General features: G+C 43.3%; 1 protein-coding gene across 1 annotated transcript; it reads left to right on the top strand.

Moving 5' to 3' along the window:
- Positions 1 to 3,466: 3,466 nt before the first annotated feature.
- Positions 3,467 to 18,618, top strand: GP6 (glycoprotein VI platelet). The gene is made up of 8 exons (XM_008525934.2): positions 3,467 to 3,645; positions 5,881 to 5,916; positions 6,034 to 6,291; positions 11,867 to 12,151; positions 13,063 to 13,116; positions 16,000 to 16,059; positions 16,914 to 16,964; positions 17,512 to 18,618. Exons 1-8 carry the CDS (start codon positions 3,612 to 3,614, stop codon positions 17,745 to 17,747), a joined length of 1,014 nt encoding a protein of 337 aa, XP_008524156.1. The 5' UTR covers positions 3,467 to 3,611; the 3' UTR covers positions 17,748 to 18,618.
- The last annotated feature ends 1,795 nt before the right edge of the window (positions 18,619 to 20,413 follow it).

Below are 20,413 nucleotides of genomic sequence, written 5' to 3'. Positions count from 1 at the left end.
CAAGCCATGTGATCTGGCCCTTAGAAAGTAAAGAGGGAGTGACCTGCAGAGCAGAACTAAGGATGCTTTCGGTCACTGAGCAGACACAACTGTCCAGGTACATTTAAGGAGCACTCACAGGTACCAAATATGAGGACACGTCAAGAAGAAGTAAGAGTCAAACTGGGCAAGGAGGACATTCTTAATGGCATTTTGGTCCAACGTTCCGGGAGTTAAGAGCCAAAGACTTCAAAGTAGTGAAAAGTGAACAAGGTTCTTTGTGAAGGAACAAAAATGCAAAATAGAACAATTTGACCACAGGAGAGGTTACTCCTAGGGAGGGGAATGGTACAGAGGGGGTTTGAAGGGGATTTATGGTTTTCCTCCGGTTTTGATGAATTTCCCTTTTCAATTATGCAATTAAAATAAATAGCACATGGTAAAAAAAGGAGCTGTGAATGAGAGGAGATGAATTGGAGTTGGTATTAAAAATAACTCTTTCAATAAGTTTTGGTGAGAGGAAGTAGAGAAGGAAGCTGATGGTGGACTCAGTGACACAGGTACCAGAGACATGGAGATGTGGTCTGGAGTGAGAAGTAGAAGAAATAGAGGGGAACTGAACATGTATATTTACTGATGGAAATAAACCAGGGGAGAAAATAATGTGGGCGACATTGGAGAGTGAGAGATGATTGACACTTGGTGAGACAGCATATTCGTGAGAGCTCAGACTCTGGAACAGATGGGCTAACCTGGCTTCAAACTGCTTCTGCACCCACTAGCTGCATGATGATGTATGCATTTCATAAATTATTCTATGAGCCAGAAAGACACTAGCAATTTATAGAGGGGAAAATACAAGCTCAGTTGAACATGTGATGAGATGCTTGACCTCATTAGGAATTAGAGAAATGAAAATTTGCAGCAATGACATGATATTGCTTGATACCCATCTGTTGCAGGTTGAATTGTGTCCCCTCCATATGTTGAAGTCCTTAACCCCTACCTCACAAATGGGAACGTCTTTGGAAATAAGGTCACTGCAGATGTAGTTAGTTAGGATAAGATGAGGTCATACTGGAGTAGGGTGGGCTCCTGATCCAATACGACTTGCATCCTTACAAAAAAAAAAAGGAAATTTGGACACAGACACACACACATAGGGAGAATGCTACATGAACCTGAAGGCAGAGATCGAGGCGATGCATCTACAAGCCAAGGAACGCCAAAGATTGTTGGCAAATCCCCAGAAGCCAAGAGAGAGGCATGGACCAGGTTTTCCCTTGCCTGTTCGCAGAAGAAACCAACCCTGCTGGCACCTTGATCTCAGACTTCCACCTTCCAGAAGTGTGACACAACAAATTTCTGTTGTTTCAGACACCCAGTTTGTGATGCTTTTTTATGGCAGCCCTAGCAGGCTAATATACCAGCAGACTGGCAGAGATTATAAGGCTGGATGACCCCAGGTTTTGGGTGTATTGGGAGGTATGGGGACCCTCTTGTTCTGCTGTGGAAGAGGAACCTGGTGCAGTGAATCTGAAGTGCAATTTGGCAGTGAGTAAATTAAAGACACACCTAACTTAAGACACGGCAATTTCCTGTTGGGTATATATTTTAAAGGCACGTGTCTGTAGGGAGTGCACGTAGAATGACATTTAGCTCGGAATCGCTTACAGTAGAGATATTTGGATGTAATATGGCTGTCCATCACTGAGACAGGAGAGGGATAAATGCATTGGAAGCAAATAAATGTTTTACAGGTATACGAATGGACTGTAAAAGCTCAGTGTGCAGTGGAAAAATGAATGACTTCCACAGCATTATACAATTGATGATACAATATACATTTTGCAAGACACAAAATAATGTTTTGCAGAAATGAGCTAATTCACGTGGAATATTTTAGAGCTGTTCCTTTGAGGTGGAGAAAAGAAATGAGAACTAGAGGGCACAGATCAATCAAACAGGAGAGATTCTGCCTAGTTCCATGTGAACACATGCTAAGCCAGAGGAAAATGATTTACTCAGCTTCCAGCACCTAAGCGTCAACTAGCATAAGAAATTTTCTCCTAAGCTCAAGTTTTCTTATCAGAATGGACCTAAAGCAGCACCTGTTTCTCAGTGCTGTGGGAAGGTCAAATGAAATAATGCATGAAAAGTGAGTGACAACGTAAAGACACTTGTGCACGCGAGTTTACCTGGCCCTTTAAGTCCCTGAATGGTCTAACCCAGTGGTTCTTGATTGGAGGTGATTTTGCTCCCCAAAGGACATCTGGCAATGTCTAGAGACATTTTGGTTGTCACAACTGGAGGGGGTGTTGTGCTAGTGACATCTAGTGGATGGAGGCCAGAGATGCTGCTAAACCTCCTCTAAGGCACAGGACAGCTCTCCCCCACTCCAGCAATCACCTGGTCCCTAGTGCCAACAGTGCCGAGGCTGAGACACCCTCATCTGACCCCTATCTTCTCTTCCGTCTCAGCTTCATGCTCACTCAATTCTAGCCTCGCTAATCACTTCCCAGTTACAAGAAAATGCCAAACTCTTCACTTCATTAAGGCTTTCGGGTACACTGAACGTGGTACTTTTCTTCCCTGAATATTTCTTATCATCGGGCATAACCTCAGACGTCACCACTCCAAAGGAAAGTTCCATGGAACCATCCTATTAAGGAGATGCACCAGATAATATTCCATCTCAGCACCTTGTTCAAAACACTTATCAAAATTTCCATGCATTTTACTGTTGATGGAATGTAAGATGGTGCAATAATTCCCCATTCTCCCTCCCCATGGCCCCTGGTGACTTCTAATCTATTTTCTGTCTTTATGAATTTGCATGCTCTGGGTATTTCATATAAATGGAATCATATACTATGTGGCCTTTTGTGTCTGGCTTATTTCACTTAGCATAATGTCTTCAAGGTTCTTCCGTGGCATACTGTTTACTGGAATTTCATACCTTTTTAAGGCTGAATAATATTTCATTGGCTGTATAGACCACAGTTTTTTTATTCATCCTTCAATGGACCTTTGAGTTGTTTCCATGTTTTGACTGCTGTGAACACGGGTGTACAAATATCTGTTCAATTCCTGCTTTCAGTTCTCTTGGGTGTGTACCCAGAAGTGGAGCTGCTGGATCTTATGGTAATTCAGTGTTTCACGTTTTGAGGAACCGCACAAGTTTTCCACAGCGGCTGCACCGTTTCCCATTCCCACCATCAATGCACGAGGGTTCCAACTTCTCCACATCCTCCTCAACATTTGTTATTATCTATCTTCTTGATTATAGCCATCCTCGTGGTGTGAAGTGATACCTCACAGCGTTTTGATTTGGATGTCCCTAACGAATATGAGGGAGCTTATGGGAGTGTGGGAACACAGACAAAGCCTCCACAGGCAGATGTGGTGCGACACCCGGCTGGTGACAGGAGATAAGCGAGGCTCCCTGGAGCTTGTTTGCAAGTCATTCCATTGAGGGGATGGCTCCAGCTGGATGAGTCTCAATTAGGAAAAGCCAGGGCTGATGGGGGAAGGGAAGGGAGGCTTCTTCAACTTCATCACACCCTGTGTCTCTGCTCCAGCCCCCACGGCTTCCCTCCCGGGCTGCAGAGCTCAGGAGGGGCTGAGGAACCATGTCCCCAACGCTGCCTGCCCTCTTCTGCCTTGGTGAGTCCTGAGGGTCCATCCGGGAAATGCTGAGGGACAGACAGTGGGCTACGAGGCAAAGAATTTTTAAAAAACTGAATCAGCGATGAATTTCAGGACAAGAGGGGACCTCTGAGGGCCCCTTCGTCTGTTGGGTGGGAAAATTGGGACCCAGGGAGGTGAAGTGTTTGTCTGAGTTACTCTAGTCTATTCATGCCTGGGACAGGAAATGAACACGGGTCTCCCAGTTCCGGCTGCAACCTTCTCCCACAAACCACCTTTTATTTTTTTTTAATGTGGACTCGGTGATATTAGGACTAGATTATATAGACTTAATTTGTCAGAATCCCTCATGATACTGGAGGAAATAATCCCGCCATTTTCGATGACATGGATGAAACTGGAGGGCATTAAGCTAAAGTGAAATAAGCCAGACAGGGAAAGGCAAGTCTTGTACGATGTCACTTCTGTGTGGAATCTAAAAAAATTGAACTCACAGAAGCAGACAGTAGAGTGGTGTTTGCCCGGGGCTGAGCGGTGGGAGAAATGGGGAGATATTGGTCCTGGGGTTCAAACTTCCAGTTATCAGAGGAATAAGTTCTAGGGATCTCATGACAGCATGGTGACTATGGTTGACGTGACTGTATTTTATACCTGAAATTTGCTGACAGAGTAAATCTTGTGTTCTCACAAAAATAAGGTAATTATGTGAGGTGATGGGGGCGTTCGTTAGCTTGATTGTAGGGATCATTCCACTCTGTATAAGAATATTGAATCATCACGTTGTGCCTCTTAGATATAGAAATTTTTGTCAGTTATAGCTCCATAAAGCTGGAAAAAGGGACAGTCCCCCATAACGGGGTTGGCGGTGGGGTCAGGTGAATTTCTACGGCCTGCTCCTCATCGGGGTTTGTGCCAGCCATGTCGTATGCATGATTTCCTTGTTTCTTTAAAAGAACTTTATCACTAAAGGGATAGAGGCTCCAAGGGACCAAGCAGGAAGGAAATAGTTGTGTTATTGGGGATAAGAGGGCAGACTGTGAACGCAAACAGTCTCTCATTCATTCATTCTTTAACACACACTTATGTAGCACTTACTATGGGCTAGATATTATTCTGTTTTTTTTTTTTTAACAGACACTTACTCATTTAATCCCCCAAACAGTCCAACGAAGTAGGGCCTATTATCATCCCCATTTTACAGGTGAGAAAGCTGAGGCCCAGAGAGATTAAGGAACTTGTTTAAGGTCACACAGCTAGGGCTCGAATACAGACTAAGGAATTTTGGCACCAAGTCCACATTATTTTAAACTAAAATATGCTGCCAATGTTTGAATATACCTCTTACCAGCTGCAGGACCGCGGACAAGATACCATCTCAATAGCCTGATGTATAAAATAGGGGCTTATAATGGTACCTAACCAGTAGGATTGTGGTGATCCTGAGTCTATTCACAAAGCTCTCAGAACGGCACCTGGAATATTTCCAGTCACCTTGGCGGGTTGCATGGAAACCTCGGAAGGACTGAGGTGGGGTTGTGTTGGGCAGTGGACCAAGATATGGGTGGAGCTTGGGCACATGGTACAGAAGAACCTGGTGTGGACAGATGATGGGGCTCAGATGGGGCTGGTGACAAGTGTGTCACCCCCTGAGCTCTGGAGTCACGGATGATCTGGGTTCACCACTTCCTAGCTGTGTGTGCTACAAGAAATGGCTTAGCCTCTCTGTCCAGTTTCCTAATGTTTATAACGGAAACAGTAAGAGTCCTTTCTTCCTGTTTGTGTGTGTGTCTGAGGGGGGATAAGGATGGGGTTACCAGATGGAACACAGGATGCCCAGTTAAATTTAATTTCCCATAAACAGCAAATACTTGTTTAAGCCTAAGTATATCCCATATATCTCATGGAACATACTATGCAAAAAAAATTTATTCGTTGTTTATCTGATGTTTAAATTTAACTGAGAGTCTTATATTTTTATTTGCCGAATCTGGCAACCCTTGTGAGACATACAGATAATGCTACCAACTCCTGTCTCTGTCTCTGGATAGATTTGCTTATTCTGGACGTTTTGTATAAATGAAATCATGCCATCCGTGGCCTTCTTTTACTTATGTGCATGGGTGTCTTTGAAAAAAAAATAATTATGACAGAAGAAAGCAAACGCACCGACATATCTTATCACCGTGCCCAGCGATGCGGGACGTGTGGGTTCAAGTGACATCCTAACGTTTGGTCCTTTCCTTCTGTCCTCAGGACTGTGTCTGGGGAAGGCGATGCAAGCTCAGAACGGTGAGTCCGGATCCCTCCTCGGGGTTCAGCCAGTGCGAGGGCAGGAGGGGGCGTGAGGGTCCGGGAGGAGGGGCCTGTGGGGAAGCTGGCCTCGGCTAGGCTCTGCTTCCCTTCCAGGCCCACTGCCCAAGCCCTCCCTCCAGGCCCTGCCCAGCTCCCTTGTGCCCCTGGGGAAGCCGGTGACCATCCGCTGCCTGGGCCCTCCGGGTGTGGACTTGTACCGCCTGGAGAAACTGAGATCCGGGAAGTATATGGACCAGGCCGTCCTCGCCATTCCGGCCATGACGAGAGAGCACGCCGCACGCTACCGCTGCTCCTACCAGAATGGGAGCCTCTGGTCACCCCCCAGCGACCAGCTGGAGCTGATTGCTACTGGTAACAGGAGGGGAGGAGGCGGGGCGTGGCCGGATGTGTGGCCTCAGGGCTACGTGGTCCTCAGCTCTGGGCCTGAAGAGGGTGTGGATGGGGATGAGGATGACAGTAAATCTAAAAATCCCAGGGGCCAGGGATTAGGGTAGGGCAAGAGAGGCACTGGCCTTGAGTGCCAGATTTACGGGTGATTCTAAAAAAACCTCGTTAATCAACATAAATAATATGCTAAGGCGATGCCTTCAAAAAAAAAATTGAAATTAATGCAAGAACACCCACAATGAACAAGTGTCAGGATTTTCAGTGAAGACGGGATCCAACAGTGCTGTGCCGAGCCACATCTGAGCCTGATGCAAAAGGAAAAATGTGCATTTTCCTATCCATGTTCTATTGCATTTTTGTTTTTTATTTTTTGATGTAATAAGATGTTCTCAGCTTATGCCTTTCATTTCTAAGGCATTTTAATTTTAATTAATGAATTTCTTCTTTTTTTTGTGTGTGTGAGGAAGATTGGCCCTGAGCTAACATCTGTGCCCATCTTCCTTTATTTTATGTGGGGTGCTGCCACAGCGTGGCTTGACGAGCGATGCCAGGTCCGTGCCTCAGATCCGGGCTGAGAGCCCCAGCTGCCGAAGTGGAGGCTGTGAACTTAACCACTATGCCACCAGGCTGGCCCCTAAAGCATTTTTAAATGGTTATTTTCCGAAGTAGGTTTTGAAAATATCATTTTTGAGTTTGCTTCCATGAAAGCTAGGAGAGTAAAATGATGATAAATTCTGGTTTTGTTGATGTAAATAAAATATTTAAACTTAAAATAATGTTTTAAGTTTTAATGTGTTTTCAAAACCTTCTTTAAAATTTTTCAATAGTTTTTTCAACAATGTTAATAGTGTGGAAAAAATTAACCATAAAAAATACATGAAAACGTGTGTAGAGAGGCCCACATTTCCCCTTTTGCCTCAAGCCCCTTTGCTGGGCACAGCTAGATCTGTTTTCATTTAAAATTTTGATATTTTGTTTATTGTGAATGTGTTTGCATTGATTTTGATTTAAAAGTTACGTTAAAATATTATCTTGATTACTGAGGGTTTTCTTTTCACCCATTTACATTTTGCATCCAAGGAGGGTGTCTCACTCATCTCACCCTAGTTCCTGACCCAGCATACGATGGTCCCCCAGGCCTTATGTGCGCCTTGGGGATTGACTCAAACCCTAGCTCTTCTTTTTGTAAATTTAATTATTTTATTGAGGTCATATTGGCTTATAACATTGTGTAATTTCAGACGTACATTATTATATATCAGTTTCCATATAGACTGCTTCGTGTTCACCACCAACAGTCTAATTTTTATCTATCTCCATAAATACGTGCCCTTTTACCCCTTTCACTGCCCCCCCTTCCCCTCTGGTAACCACCAAGCCGTTCTCTTGGTCCATGTGTTTGTTTCTCTTCCACATATGAGTGAAATCATACAGTGGTTGTCTTTCTCTGTCTGGCTTATTTTGCTTAACATAATACCCTCAAAGTCCGTCCACGTTGTTGCAAATGGCACAATTTTGGTTTTTTTATGGCTGAGCAGTATTCTGTTGTGTATATGTACCATATCTTCCTTAGCCATTCATCAGTTGATGGAAACTTGGGTCGTTTCCACATCTTGGCTATTGTGAACAACGCTGCAATGAACGTAGGGATGCTTCAATCTCTTTGTACTGTTGCATTCATGTTCTTTGGGTAGATACCCAGTAGTGTGATATCTGGATCATATGGTATTTCTATTTTTAATTTTTTGAGAAATGTTTTTTTTTAAAGATTTTATTTTTTTCCTTTTTCTCCCCAAAGCTCCCCAGTACATAGTTGTATATTCTTCGTTGTGGGTCCTTCTAGTTGTGGCATGTGGGACGCTGCCTCAGCGTGGTTTCATGAGCAGTGCCATGTCGGTGCCCAGGATTCGAACCAGCGAAACACTGGGCCTGCAGTGGAGCGCGCGAACTTAACCACTCGGCCACGGGGCCAGCCCCCGCTTTTTTTTTTTTTAATATTTTATTTTTTTCTGAGAAATCTTCGTATTGTTTTCCATAGTGGCTGCACCAGTTTGCACACCTAACAGCAGTGTATGAGGGTTGCCTTCTCTCCACATCCTCTCCAACATGTGTTATTTCTTGTCTTGTTAGTTATAGCCATTCTGATGGTTGTGAGGTGATATCTCATTGTAGTTTTGATTTGCATTTCCCTGATAATTAGTGATGTTGAACATCTTTTCATGTACCTGTTGGCCATCTGTATATCTTCTTTGGAAAATGTCTATTCATATCCTCTGCTCATTTTTTGATCAGGTTGTTTATTTTCTTGTCATTGAGTTGTATGAGTTCTTCATATATTTTGGAAATTAACCCCTTGTAGGATACATGATTTGCAAATATTTTCTCCCAGTTGGTGGTTTGTCTTTTCATTGTGTTCATAGTGTCCTTTGCCATGCAGAGCTCGTTAGTCTGATGTAGTCCTATTTGTTTATTTTTTCTTTTGTTTCCCTTGCCTGAGGAGACATAGAATTCAAAAAGACACTGCTAAGACCGATGTCAAAGAGTGTACTTCCTATATTTCCTTCTAGGAGTTTTATGTTTTCAGGTCTTACATTCAAGTCTTTAATCCTTTTTTTTTTTTAAAGATTGGACTTGAGCTAACAACTGTTGCATATCTTATTTTTGCTTTTTCTCCCCCAATCCCCCCAGTACCTAGTTGTATTTTTTTTCAATTGTGGGTCCTTCTAGTTGTGGCATCATCTGGCCTGATGAGCGGTGCCATGTCTGTGCCCAGGATCCGAACCAGCGAAACCCTGGGCTGCTGAAGTGGGGTGCGTAATTTAACCACTCGGCCACAGGGCCAGCCCCACTTTAATCCATTTTGAGTTAATTTTTGTGTATGGTGTAAGATAATGGTCTACTTTCATTCTTTTGCATGTGGCTGTCCAGTTTTCTCAATGCCATTCATTGAAGAGACTGTCTTTTCTATATTGTATGTTCTTGTCTCCTTTGTTCAAGATTAACTCTCCATAGATGTGTGGTTTTATTTCTGGGCTTTCAATTCTGTTCCATTGATCTGTGTGTCTGTTTATGTGCTAGGACCATGCTGGTTTGACTACTACAGCTTTGTAGTATATTTTAAATTCAGGGATTGTGATGTCTCCAGCTTTGTCCTTTTTTTCCTCAGGATTACTTTGGCTATTTGGGGTCCTTTGTTGTTCCATCTAAATTTTAGGATTCTTTGTTCTATTTCTGTGAAGAATGTCTTTGGGATTCTGATTGGGATTGCCTTAAATCTATAGATTGCTTTAGGTAATATGGACATTTCAACTATGTTTATTTTTCCAACCCATGGGCATGAAATATCTTTCTATTTCTTTACGTATTCTTTGATTTCTTTCAATAATGTCTTATGGTTTTCAGTGTGTAGGTCTTTCATCCCCTTGGTTAAATTTATTCCTAGATATTTTATTCTTTTTGCTGTGATTGTAAGAAGGACTATATTCTTGACTTCTTTTTCTGCAAACTCATTATTAGTGCATAGAAATGCAACTGATTTTTGTATGTTGATTTTGTACCTTGCGACTTTGCTGTAGTTAATTATTTCTAATAGTTTTCAAGTGGATTCTTTAGGGTTTTCTGTATATAGAATCATGTCATCCACAAACAGTGAGAGTTTTACATCTTCCTTTCCAATTTGGATTCCTTTTATTTCTTTTTCTTGCCTAATTGCTCTGGCTAAAACTTTCAGTACTATGTTGAACAAAAGTGGCGAGAGTGGGTACCCTTGTCTTGTTCTTGTCGTCAGAAGATTGTCATATATGGCCTTTATTATGTTGAGGTACTTTCCTTTTATACCCATTTTACTGAGAGGTTTTTTTTTTTTTAAATCATAAATGGATGTTGGATCTTGTCAAATGTTTTCTCTGCATCTATTGAGATGATTGTGTGATTTTTATTCTTCATTTTGTAAATGAGGTGTATTTCATTGATTGATTTGTGGATGTCGAACCATCCTTGCATCCCTGGTATAAATCCAACTTGATCATGGTGTATGATCCTTTTAATGTATTGTTGTATTCAATTTCCAATATTTGTTGAGAGTTTTTGCATCTATGTTCATCAGTGATATTGGCCTGTAATTTTCATTTTTTGTGTTGTCTTTGTCTGGTTTTGGTATCAGGATGATGTTGGCCTCATAGAAAAAGTTAGGAAACATCCTGTCCTCTTCGATATTTCAGAGTAGGTTGAGAAGGATAAGTATCAACTCTTCTTTGAAGGTTTGGTAGAATTCACCAAAAAAGCCATCTGGTCCTGGACTTTTGTTTTCTGGGAGGTTTTTGATAACTGTTTCAATCTCTTCACTTGCGATTGCACTATTCATATTGTCTATTTCTTCTTGATTCAGTTTTGGAAGTTTGTGTGATTCTAAGAATTTATTGGCTTCTTCTAGGTTTTCCAGTTTGTGGGCATATGGCTTTTCATAGTATCCTCTTATAATCCTTTATTTTTCTGTGGTATCTGTTGTAATATCTCCTCTTTCATTTTTGATTTTGTTTATTTGGGTCGTCTTTCTTTTTTTCCTAATAAGTCTGACTAAGCGTTTGTCAACTCAAGTGCTATCTTCTCTTTAAGCTTGTCTCTCACAACCCTACTTAAAATTACACCTAGATTTAAAATGGCACTCCTCACTATCTGATATGCCATACATTTACTAATTCATCTTAGTTATTGTCTATTCTTTCTTCCCAATGGGATTTTTATTTCTTAGAGCAGAGAATGACACATCATAGTTGCTCAAGAAAAAAATTGTTAAATGAATGAGCCTTAGTTATGAGGCAACTTTTGTTGTTGCGAGTACTGTGTGGCAGGCGATGATAATGATATCACATTACATAGTTGTAGGTTCACATTTAGGAGTGGAGAGTCTGCAGTCAAACTCTGTGATTGCAAATTTCAGCTCTGCCACTTACTATCTTATGACCTCAGATGAGTTATTTAGCGCTGTGCACCTTAGTTACATTTATAAAATAGGGGTATTCGTAGTGATGAATTCATAGGTCTTTGAGAGGATTCAATGAATTGATATATGTAATGAGCTTGGAACAGCACCTAGAAGCTGGCACTTGGATACAAGTTTACAATATAGCTATTAAGTTCCCTAATATAAGCTTATGGTACACTATAAGGTTAAGCTGTTTTGTTACTACCACCATATTTTGAGTGCTTACTATGCATTAGATACTCTGCTAAATGCTTAATACATATTCTTTCATTCAATCATTCCCATTTTGTAAGAGAGAACACTGAGGCACAGATATTGGGGGGAGATTTATCTTGAGGATCACACAGCCCATGAGCAGCAGAAGCTGGATGTGAGCTTGGGGCACTTTGATGTGACCACTCCACCATTTTGTGAGCTGGTGATGGGGAGAGTGGGCCCTCTAGGATGGACTCAGCTGGAAAGTTCCCTAGCTCTTAAGGAGGCTGGGGGAGCTTCCCACTCCCCAGCTGAGGCACCACCCACCATCTTTAACACCAGAGTTCTCTTCTCTCCCAGGAGTTTTCGCCAAGCCCTCGCTCTCAGCCCAGCCCAGCCCAGCGGTGTCCCCAGGAGGGGACGTGACCCTGCAGTGTCAGAGCCAATACGGTTTTGACCAATTTGCTCTGTACAAGGAGGGGGACACTGGGCCCTACAAGGGACCAGAGCGGTGGTACCGGGCTGATTTCCCCATCGTCACAGTGACTGCTGCCCACAGCGGAACCTACCGATGCTACAGCTTTTCCAGTGCATCCCCGTACCTGTGGTCAGCCCCCAGCAATCCCTTGGACCTTGTGGTCACAGGTAAGGGGGATGCAGACCAAACCTTTTTTCCTCAGCCTTCACAGGCCCTGAGGGAAATTCCAAGGGGAGGGACTGATAGGTGTGAAGGATGTATGCTACAGGATTCCACTCAATATGCAGCATATTTTTCCATTACACATACACACATGCATATGCACGTGAGACATAACAGATAAATATAGTAATTAGTAGAGCAAACAGTCTTAAGTCAAAGATGCATACAGCACAAGTATAATTGTGACTGCGGTAAGCAGTATGGATTAGAAGTACACAGTGCTGTTAGAACCTGGAAGGGGAGGCAGATTCGGAAGGCTTCTCTGAGCAATCCATCTTTGATCTGGCTCTTAGGGCAGAATAAGAGCTGACTAGGAGGGTGGAGTAGGTGGGGTGGGCTGCAAGTGGGTGGAATTGTGTGAACAAATGCCCTGTGGGGGGAAGGAGGTTGACAGATTGGTGTAGCTGCAAGGCCAGTGTGGCAGGAGGGTGGTGGGATGTGGGGATGGGCCATGTTTTATTTTTTATTAGGTATCCCCTTTCCCTCACATGGAATGCCTCCTCCTTTCTCCAGATATATCCCATGGTTCCTGTCTCCTCATCTGGTTCCCGGGAGACAGGAGCCGGTTTTGCTTCCAGGCCCAAACAAGGGGGCAGGTCACCGAGAACCAGAAGAAGGAACAGAACTGAGGCTCGAAAAGCCAGGAAGCCGGCTATAGGGACTGTCATTATTAATTAGCCCCAAAATGTGCTAAGTGTGCTTTCCCAATGCTATTAACCCCAGGACAATCCAGTGATGTAAATGTCCTTATATTCATTTTTCCAGGTGAGGAGACTGCGGCGCAGGAATGTTTTATTATCTGCTCAGGACCTACAGCTTACAGAACACAGAATTCTCTCCTTTTCTGATTTCTCAGGGACCTCTGTGACCTCCACCCGGTTGCCCACAAAACCACCTTCCTCCATAACAGGTATGTTCTGGAGGCTTCCCTCGGTGTCTGGGGTACAGGCACATGGATCCCTTCTCTTTTTTCTCCTCTTTGTCTAGATTTCTCAATTTATTTCACTTGTCTCTTTCACAAATTTGCTTTAGTAAAAAAATCCCTGGGGCCAGCCTGGTGGTGTAGTGGTTAAGTTTGCATGGTCTGCTTTGGCAGCCCGGGGTTTTCAGGTTCAGATCCTGGGTGCGAACCTATATACCACTTGTGAGGCCATGCTGTGGCAGGTGTCCCACATAAAATAGGGGAAGACTGGCGTAGATGTTAGCACAGGGCCAATCTTCCTAAAACAAAAAAACCCTTATTTCTTCCTGTTAAGAAGGTAGATACAACCAATAGTTAGATGTTACTCTGCTGTTCCACATCCCCAGCTCTATCCAGCCTTAGTGGGGTGCTTTATAAATGTCTAATGTGTAGAAGAGGAATCTGAAGGGCTTGTAAAATTGTAGATTCCGGACTCCGTTTCTGAGTCTCAATGCCATTGGTCAGGGGTTCTCAAACTTTAGTGGGCCCAAGAATCTCCCAGAGGGCTTACGAAGGACAGGTTTCTGGACCCCTCAGAATCTCTGACAGGTCCGGAAAGTCTGGGGTTGGGTCCAATAATTTTCATTTCTTACAAGTTCCCAGGTGATGCTGATGCTGATGCCCTGGGGATGTCACTTTGAGAAACACTGCACTAAATTTTGTGTGAGTCATCGTGTTTCCCCATTTTCAAAGGCGTCTCAGCTGATTCTGTCTTATTTGATGACAGCCTGTGCCTTAAGAAATAACGTGCTAGGCTGTGGCATCTCTAATGTTTCCTATGTCTCAGTGTAGACTCAAATCCCAAGGAACAAGAAGCATGTTGAAAAGATCCAGGGTTGACAAAAATGTGCTGACGTGTGAGGTTGAGGGCAGTATGGGGCTCTCATGGCAAATGAGCTGCAGTGTGTGTGTGTTTCTGATTGGAATTTTTTTTTTTTTTTTTTAAGATTTTATTTTTTCCTTTTTCTCCCCAAAGCCCCCCGGTACATAGTTGTGTATTCTTCATTGTGGGTTCCTCTAGTTGTGGCATGTGGGACGCTGCCTCAGCGTGGTCTGACGAGCAGTGCCATGTCCGCGCCCAGGATTCGAACCGACGAAACACTGGGCCGCCTGCAGCGGAGCGCGCAAACTTAACCACTCGGCCACGGGGCCAGCCCCTCTGATTGGAATTTTTTAACTTTTTATTTTGAGATATAGATTCAGAAGAAGTTGCAAAGATAGTACAGAATGATCCCAGGTACCCTTTTCCTAGATTTCCCCAGTGGTTACATCTTACATAATTATAGTACAAGAGAAAAACCAGGAATCTGACATTGGCACAACATATGTGTATAGTTCTATGTCAATTTATCACACATGTAGATTCATGGAACCACCACTGCTCCAAAGATCCTATTCCAAGAAAAAAAACATACTATTGCATTCCCACAAAGATATTCCTCAGGCTACCCATTTATAGTTACCCCTCCCCTCCCACCATCCTTAACCCCTGGAAAATACTGATTTGTTCTTCGTCCTTTTAATTTTGTCATTTTGAGGATGTTATATAAAAATGGAATCATATAGAATGGAGTCTTCTGAGATTGCCTTTTTTTTTTTTTAAAGATTTTATTTTTTTCCCTTTTCTCCCCAAAGCCCCCTAGTACATAGTTGTATGTTCTTCGTTGTGGGTCCTTCTAGTTGTGGCATGTGGGATGCCGCCTCAGCGTGGCTTGATGAGCAGTGCCATGTCCGCGCCCAGGATTCGAACCAACGAAACACTGGGCCGCCTGCAGCGGAGTGCGCGAACTTAACCACTCGGCCACGGGGCCAGCCCCTGAGATTGCCTTTTTTTACTCAGCATAATGCCCTTGAGATCCATCCAAGTTGTGGCATGTTTCAAGAGTGTGTCCCTTTTCCGTGGCTGAGTAGTATTCCATGGTACCACACCATGTTTAAACCTAAATTCAAAAATTTATTAATGAAACTCACAGGAAGAGAAACAACAGAGAACAAACAACATTCAAGCTCTGATCCTACCATGGATAGGTGAGCATATGCTAGGCTTTGAGGAGTTGGTTACACCATAAAAAGGACCTCAGAGACTGTCCCCATACTAAATAAGAGCCACATATATATAGGCTGAGGGGGTTCAGGAAGTATTTTGGTGGTCATGTAAACATCATAGGAGGTCTCAGGTTAAGAAAATGGCCTTAGTCGGGAGGGAGGCTCTTATGCTCAGAGGCTGGTATCAGCTTGTTCTTCCAGTGAGCTCACACAGACCTCCTGATCTACTTCATATTTAAAAATTGAGATACAAGCCACATACCGTGATTTCACCATACTCACTAGAATAGCTAAAATTATAATAAAAATAAGCACAACTACAAGTGTTGGTGAGGATTTGGAGAAATTGGAACGCTCATACATTACTGGTGGGAATGAAAAATGGTGTAACTGTGTGGAAAATGATTCAGTGATTCCTTAAAAAGCAAAACAGAATTACCACATGACCCAGCAATGCCACTCCTAGGTATATACTCAAGAAAATTAAAAAATGTATATTCGCACAAAAACTTGTACATGAACATTCATAGCATTATTCATAGCCAAAAATTTGGAAATAACCTAGTGTCCATCAACGGATGAATGGATCCATTTCTTATTAAGCCACTGAGAGACAGAAGACAACACGTCTTAGGACCTTTTGAGTTTGTCTCTCCTTAGTGTCTGTGCAGTGTGTGTTAGAAAAATGGGTTCCAGGGAGCCCAGATATCTCAGAAGGGGTATGGAGAGTAGGGGCTCGCTGAGCAGGTCTGACATTATTTACTTCTTTGTAATCCTTCTGCTTAGAATTCCCAGAAGCCTCCAGGAAACTGAACATCTCATTCGTAAACAAAGTCTCCACAACGAGTGAGTAACCAGGCACTTAATGCTCAGCAGAAGTGAGTATGAGGGTTGGGAGTTCTCTTCCATCATCTGAGGCTCTAGGCTTTATCTCTGCTTCACAAAACCACCTGACTCTTCCCAGGAAAGTCTTTGCTTTTAGGATGAGGATGGGATGGAGCTGGGCTCTGAGCTTTGGCACAGAGCAGCATTCTGGGTAATGTGGCTATTTCCAAGATGGTGGAGCCAAAGCTGTCATGGGAAGACCATCACACTCATCCCTACGCAGTGCTCTTCTGCCTGGGCTCTGTAGATCAGACCAGTCTTGCTCCCATTGCCTCCATGCACAGCCTGTGCTTCAGCCCCACGTAGATCATAGGCTCCTGGACACAATGCATCCTCTTACCAGTCCAGTGCAATGCAAATATGCTTCCTTCATCCAGAAGTTCACTTTGACCTTGATTTTCCTGGGAAAAGTCTCAATTTCCCTCAAGACAGAAAACCTCGACAGATCCCCTGAGGATGTGTTAGATATCTCCACTGGGCCTGCACAAGTCTAGCTCTCTTTAGGCTGCTGATGCTGGCAGATTCTAAGGCCCTGATGGGATTCTTCCAAATCTTCTCTTCAAATTCTTTCTGGGTTCCCAGTCACCTTCAGGACAGATGGGAAAACTGGCTCATAGATGTTAAGTCATTTGATGGAGGCCCCACACCTAATAAGTGATGGGTCTGGGATTCATATCTGGGCAGCCTGACTCTGTACTGCATGCTCTTCTTATAGCCCTGAAATTGCTTCCCAAGTGCATGTGTTCAGGGTAGGGGCAGGAAGATGGGTAGGAGAGATGGTCCCATCCCTTTACTCTTACCTTTTTGATTCTCAGAGCCTTCTAGGAATATCACCGTCTCCCCAAAGGGGTCAGACACTCCAACTGGTGAGTAAGTGGTCTTCTCTGGACAACCTCCCTTCCCACCCCTGTGTCTTTACCCAAAGCTGGCTGATCTCCCTCTACAGAAGCGACAGCTCTATGATGTTAGGTCCTGGTTTGCAAAGTATTAAAGGGAGAGGGATTATTAGCATGTGGAGATCAGAACTGGGCAAAGATCAGGTGTGAAGGTTGAGATTTTCTAAAGGGTCAAGAAAGACAAATTCCATCTCTCTCCCCACCCCTTTAACAGTCTTCTCTTCCACAATTAGCCAAATGACCTGGTAGTGTTTGTGTGTGGTAAGGGGTTGTGTCAGAGGCCTGTGAGGGGGTGTATGGAGGAGGTTATATTTAGAGAATTGGATTTATCTAGTCTTGACCTTTGGAGGGGTGAGGTGGGGAGGGACCTTCTAGGAAGGAGATTGGCATCCTAGCTAGCATAGAATAATCAGATCTCAGATGAGGGATACAGCTATGAGAAACCCAAGATGTGGCTTGGAGTGGGTCCTTGGGATAAGCTTTTATCACCTGCTTCTGTCTCTCTTAATCTCTCCAGGTCTTGCCCACCAGCACTACACTAAGGGCAATCTGGTCCGGATATGCCTTGGGGCGGTGATTCTAATACTCTTGGTGGGGTTTCTGGCAGAAGATTGGCACAGCCGAAGGAAACCCCTGGTGCACCGGGTCAGAGCTGTCCACAGGCCACTCCCACCCCTCCCACGGACACAGAAATCACTTGGTTGTCAGGAATGGGGTCGACCAGATGGTCATAAACCTGGGTGCCACCATTAGAATCCCAAGGCTTGGTTATATCTAAGGGATAGGTCATGGGAGTGGGAAGAGGACTTGTATGGCGTGTGAGAGAAAGAGGCTAGAGGCTACAGCTGTGGCAAAGGAGGGCCAGTGGCCCTTTCTTGGAGCTCCATCAAGAAGCTGGTGACTCAGTGTCTCTCTGGCTCTGTGCCGGAAACTCCTTTTGTTTGGGATGGAAGGAATGTCGTGGATGCCAAAGTCTCTTCACCGTTATCTTGCATGCTGTGGATTTTGTGGTACCCTAACTGGGCCATCATCCTTACTCTTCTGTCAGCCTTCTCTAAAAAGGGTTCCAGATTGACCTCTCATATTCTTAACTCTCATAGCTGACCTTGTTCTATTCTCTGCACAAAACCCTCCCACATTCCCCCCTTGCCCACCTGTGCTCTTTCCTGGTTATCCCCAAGCTACCCTTCACTCCAACCCTATCCTCAAAGGCAGACTGATAAATCTCCTTTTGTTTCTTGGAATGGGCCTGCTGCTTTCAGGCTTTTGGGCATTCTGTTCTTTTCCCTAGAATATGATAGCTATAATTAACCTGTCAATGGCTTCTCTTCATATTAGAAAGAGAGTCCAAAGTCCTAAACTTGTCCTACAGACCAGAATAGGTAAATCCACAGAGACAGAAAACAGACTGGTGGTTGCCAGGGGTTGAGGGGAGGAAAGAATAGGGAGTAATTACTTAATCAATATATATATATATAATCTTGGGATGGTGGAAATTTTTGGAACTAGATGGAGATGGTGGTTCCACAACATTGTGACGGTGCAAAATGCCACTGAGTTGTTCACTTTAAAGTGGCTAGCTTTATGTAATCTGAATTTCACCTCAATAAAAAGAAAAAAATCATTCTCCCTGACATGTATTCATCTCTGTGTGGGGTCACTTGTCCTAGGGAGCTATGTGGAATATGTCAGATATACTTTCCCTTCCCTGTTACCAGCCTCCAGCCACCTGTTGGGGGCTGTCCCCTCCTGCAAAACTGAAGCCTCTCTGTTGGTGACACGCACAGTCCTTAGATGGAATCTAGCCTGGCTCCTCCATGGGTGTGACTCTTGTACACACATGGGGTCCCAGCTCCTATTAGAGTGAACCTCAGATGCTGACCTCGGATGATAACTTTCTCCCAGGGACCATCTTAAAGATTGGCCGTGATGATATTCTGGGCTTGGCCATGAGATTTTCTAGAGAAAAAGAAATAGGTATATTTTTAATCGGTTAGAATAGTATCTCCACTTTTCACTGACAAATTCTGTGCCTGAATGTGATGCTGGGGGAGAGGAATCTTACTCCAATCTTAAAACCTTGAGGAACTCAAGCAAATACACTAAAATGTAGATAATTCGCATATTACATGATCTCATTTATATCAAGAATCTAAAATAGTCAAACTCATAGAAACAGAGAGTAGAATGGTGGTACCAGGGGCTAGGGAGAGGGGGAATGGGAGAGATATTGGTCAAAGGGTACATAGTTTGAGTTATGCAAAAAGAATAAGTCTAGAAATCTGCTGTACAGCATAGTGCATACGGTTAACCATATTATCGTATATGCTTAAAAATTTGTTGAGAGGGTAGATCTTATGTTAAATGTTCTGATCACAAAAAGAGAGGGGGAGGAAACTTTTACAGGTGATGGTTATGTTTATGGTGATAGTTTTACAAGTGTATGCTTATCTTCAAACTCATCAAGATGTAAACATTAAATACATACAGTTTTTTTGTCAATCATACCTCAGTAAAAAAAGATAGCAGCAGCAGCAGCAGCAGCAAGATTAAAGAATGAGATAGTCCTCTAATCTACCTTGGTCAATCACTTTCCATGATAATTCAGCCATACAAGCTGGGATTCCATCTCCAAAAATGAAGGGAAAGAGCAAAAGAAGAAAGTGAAGTGGTATCTGGTGTTCAAAGAACAGGGGCAGGAGGAGGTATGAGCATCTGAGCTGTGCACAGCTACTCAAATGTCATATTTGATGCTACATGTCTGGTGAATGAGTTTTTCAATCCTGGCAATGTATATCTCTATGATAGAGGAATAAACAAATCCTAAGGTAATGATGAAAGTAAAACAACAACAAACCAGATTGTCAAATTGCAATGAAGATTTGTCCATTTTACAGATGAGGAAAGTGAGACTTGGACACATTAAATGATCTACCTGAAGCTATTCAGGTCTGGAGCTTGGTTTAATCTAGTTCTGCCAGTTGACTCTGAGTCTTCCTACAGGGAATTTTTTTTTGATGGGGGGTGGTGGTTGGTTAAAAGGAAAATAAACCAGAAAGGGGATAATTGGAATTTCTAAAAGTAGGGCTTATGGTCTGTGGCATATAAAATGCTACAAGGGATCAGGCAAGATAGGGAAACTTGTAGATTTGCCAGTGTGAACTACAGTGATTGTGAATTGGATGTCAATCTGCTCAGTATTGCAGGTTTAGAAGGGAGTAAATGCAGAGAAACTTTTTGGATGAGGTTGAAGCTGGGAGGAAGAATGGTGGGCTGGATTATAGTGGTTCTCAGCCTAGGGGCATTTTGCACCCCAGGGGATATTTGCTGGTGCCTGGAGACATTTTTGGTTGTCACAATTGTGAAGGATGTCCTGGTAGTTAGTGGGTAGATGGTGGAGATGCCGCTAACACCCTACA

This window comes from Equus przewalskii, chromosome 9 (assembly GCF_037783145.1).
Source record: "Equus przewalskii isolate Varuska chromosome 9, EquPr2, whole genome shotgun sequence".
In the NCBI taxonomy this organism is placed as follows: domain Eukaryota; kingdom Metazoa; phylum Chordata; class Mammalia; order Perissodactyla; family Equidae; genus Equus; species Equus przewalskii.
Note: the sequence above shows the minus strand (reverse complement) of the source record. Positions and strands in the feature narration are given on the sequence as shown.

Bases quoted from the DNA above. Each gene is read 5' to 3' on its own strand.
- GP6 (XM_008525934.2), top strand. From the start codon at position 3,612: ATGTCCCCAACGCTGCCTGCCCTCTTCTGCCTTG. The intron at 5,917-6,033 runs GTGAGTCCGGAT...CTTCCCTTCCAG, and splicing joins GGCGATGCAAGCTCAGAACG to GCCCACTGCCCAAGCCCTCC. The intron at 6,292-11,866 runs GTAACAGGAGGG...CTTCTCTCCCAG, and splicing joins GCTGGAGCTGATTGCTACTG to GAGTTTTCGCCAAGCCCTCG.